The 3,515-nt window shown below is 53.7% G+C and overlaps 1 protein-coding gene across 1 annotated transcript; it reads right to left on the bottom strand.

Moving 5' to 3' along the window:
• Positions 1–1,653: 1,653 nt before the first annotated feature.
• LOC123146890 (serine/threonine-protein kinase PksC-like) lies at positions 1,654–2,957 on the bottom strand. The gene has a single exon (XM_044566156.1). It carries the CDS (start codon positions 2,873–2,875, stop codon positions 1,934–1,936), a length of 942 nt encoding a protein of 313 aa, XP_044422091.1. The 5' UTR covers positions 2,876–2,957; the 3' UTR covers positions 1,654–1,933.
• Between the last annotated feature and the right edge of the window lie 558 nt (positions 2,958–3,515).

The raw sequence follows: 3,515 nt of genomic DNA, 5'->3' as shown, positions 1-3,515 counted from the left end.
GAATATAGGGAATTTTTTTGGGAGATGAGTAAGATTTTACTCCGTTAGACCAGATTGGGGATCGGCTAGGTGCCGGTTAGTGGATTAAAAAGCTAAATATACTCCACTAACCGGTTATAGGGGATCCATTAGAAATGCCATAAGGTGGTGGCTAAAGGGAGGTTGCGCAAGGACTTGCAGCTATGCGGGCGCTGTGAAGATCTCCCTCGGGTTTGTTTTGGTCTCGAGTGGGTTAGAAGCTAAAGGTGGTACATCACTCTACACATGTCATCACCGTCAAAGTCAGTGTGGCCTAGAGAAACTCCTCACATAGTGGTTTTGTTTCTTGTCCCTCTCGGCGGTGGCGGTGCGAGTGGTGTGGTGATGCGGTTTATGGCGATGCTTCTTTTATGCTTCTTTAAAATCCTATCAGGATCTTCGTCGCAAGAGACCGAGTAGCGTTGCTTCTCCCCTTGGTAATTGTTCCGGCCGATGAGGCGCAGGTAAGGCCCCTCGGGACCATGCTGCCTCATCTGCTTGGTGAGCAGCCTGTTGGGTGTACGCCTGGTGGAGGACCTCAGCTGGTGGAGACCTGAGACCAACTGAGCAGTGGAGGAGGGTTGTGCCTGTAGAGGCCGGCACGGGGAGGAGCGAGACCGGTGCAGCCGTCGTTGACGTTGTGAAAGAGGAAGGAGCTAAGTTTCCGATCCGTTAATTTCTGATCAGCAAATGTTTTCCCTTTCCTTTCATCCATAGCAATGGCGCAAAAAAACCACCAGATCATTACTCACATAGCTAACGAATATAGCTTTTGACTTTTTGATAAAAAGACAATTGAATATAACTAGCCTACAGCTGTTGACCTGAGTTGGTTATACCTGGCAATTGCTATGTTTTGCATTGTTACATTATTGAAGGCATTGCTCGGATATGCTCGGGTATGTTCTTCAGGGTGAAAACCTAGATTTGGATTGGTGGTTGGATCCAATGACGGTGGCGCTTGAGCGTCGTTCCCGTCATATAGACGTTATTGTTGCAGAACCTCAATATCAGTGTGGTGTCAAAAATGGTTGGTGCGGATATGGTTGTTGTAGTACTTTGGTGATCGCTTCATGGTTTTTTTCCTTGCTTAGGCATAGCTTTGATCTTGTATGACTTTGTGCTTTGCCGGCCTGTTTTCTGTGTGTGCGCGTTCGTGTTGACTGTGTGCATTCTAAGTGTGCAGAGGCCGGGTGTGTACTCAATGTGCTTGTATCCGCTTGTTGCTTCATTTTAAGTGAATAAGATCCACCCTTTATCAAAAAAACTACAGTGAACTGCTAAAACAATGGCTGTGTTGAAAGCCTGCACCAAACCAGGCAAATTCCTGAAACCAAATCAAATCATAAGCAGTTTTTTTTTTTTTTGCGGGGTAAATCATAAGGAGTTGGTCGTCATGTCGACGCGCATCATGAATCCACAAACTAGAGGATGAGAATCATGTCAATGGACAATCTTGGTTGGCATGCATGAACCCTGCGAAGAAGGCAAGAAGCTCCTGTCAGTATCGTAACATGCTAAAGTAGTCGCCATATTTGTAAACATCGTTGTCACTGGCAAATAACACGTGAACTGAATAACTTGTGCCAAACGCCCAAACCCACAGGCTAATGAATTTCAGACGGCATAACTAACTGTAGGTAATTAACAAAGTAACTTTTTCCAATAGACTTGTGGTGGAAGCCGCCATTGCAAGCTGCACGAATGCAGACAAGAACAAATTCATTCAACCCGATTGTCATCCACATGCATGCATGCATGCATGGATGGAGATTAGCTAAATTTATGCAATCAACAATCCTAATTTCATCTTCATGATACGCACAGACAGCACAAGAAAATAACCTCTCTTCTTCTCAACTCTCCGGTCCGGTCCAAAACATAAAGATTCATGCTACGGGAAGGATCCATGCGCCTAGTAGTCGCCGCCGTACATGTCCTCCTCCACGCGCTCCGTCACGCGGTCCTCGATCTTGTGCTCCACGTAGCTCGCCCCACCCGCCAGCGCCAGCCCGCCAAGCACGCCCGCCGCCGCGCCCACCGCCAGCCCGCCAGCCATGCCCATCCCCTTCTTCTTCTTCCCGCCGCTCTGGTCCAGGGCCACCCCCGTCGTGCCGTACCCCGCCGCCGGAGCTGGCTGCGCGGCGCTGTAAGCCGGAGCAGAGGAGCCGTACGCGCCTGCTCCCTGTGTCGGCGGTGCGGCGCCGTAGGGCGGTGGAGCAGAGCCGTACGGTGCTGCGGCCAGGGGAGCCGGCGCGGTGGAGCCGTAGCCGGGGTACCCAGCTGACGGAGGCGCCGCCGCGGCGTACGCGCCGTAGCCTCCAGCTGCCGCCGCGGCGCCGTACGCGCCCGCACCAGCGCCGTACCCACCACCATAGGCATCACGGGAGGAGCCGTACCCCGCGGGCGCCGGGTAGGCGCCAGGGTTGGACTCGTAGTACCTCGCCGGCTCCTTCACGGCGACGCGGACGTCAAGCTTCCCCTGGGGCCTACCGGACGGCCGCTTCAGCTTCAGGTTCCTGGACGCCTTGGCCCCGACGCCGGCGTCGTCGACGACGTCGCGGAGCGGGAGCCGGGCGGAGCCGACGAGCGGCTTGACGCCCTCGGCGGCGTTGGCGTGGACGACGTCGAGGTAGAGCACGGCGTCCTGGAGGCGGCTGGCGGGGGGCAGCGGGACGACGACCTTCTCGTCCCAGGCGGGGTTCTCGTTGTTGTCCAGGTCGACGCGGGTGGAGCAGCGGGCGCCGGCGTCGACCCAGAGCACGGCGTAGGGCTTGAGGTCGCCGTTGCGCCAGTTGACGTTCTTCAGGTCCCGGGCCGCGCCCACGGTCACCTCCACCTCGTACCGCGAACCCATCTTGCTAGGCTGGGCTGGTGTTGGTTGCCCGGCGAGGCGGCGATGATGTGCTTGGTTGTGGTTGGGTGCGGTGGTGGATGGAAGCCGGTGGGCGGTGGCGACGGCATAAATAGGCGAGCGAGCGAGAGTGCGCGGGGCGGCTCGGGCTGGGGGCGCGCCGACCGGGGGTGGTGTGGCGCAGCCCGTCATGTTTGTTTGACTGGAAAGTGGCCCCGGTGTCTTTGGTTTGGTAGGATATGAAGTATTCAATGCATTTTCTAGGTGCGGATGCATGCAACGCGGTTGGGTCAATGGTCTTATTTTCTTTGTATTTGTATATATATATATTGTCATGATATATTGGCGCATCCTATATCTACTAGAAGAACGCCCGTGCGTTGCAACGGGACCACATTAACTTTAAGAGTTCAATATTACGACATTGGTGACCTTTTTTACCATCAAATCCTCACACACACAAACACACACTCTCCCTCCCTCTTCCTCACTCTCTATCCCCCTCTCCCTCTCTCTCTAACACACACACATATCCATCTTATTGAGTACGGGACCATAATTCATCTATTTCACACATACACGCTAGTGCATAACAATATGGATTATGTGTATTATATTTGCCACCAGAACTGAGGGAATTAAT

This window comes from Triticum aestivum, chromosome 7A, assembly GCF_018294505.1.
Source record: "Triticum aestivum cultivar Chinese Spring chromosome 7A, IWGSC CS RefSeq v2.1, whole genome shotgun sequence".
Classification (NCBI taxonomy): domain Eukaryota; kingdom Viridiplantae; phylum Streptophyta; class Magnoliopsida; order Poales; family Poaceae; genus Triticum; species Triticum aestivum.
Note: the sequence above shows the minus strand (reverse complement) of the source record. Positions and strands in the feature narration are given on the sequence as shown.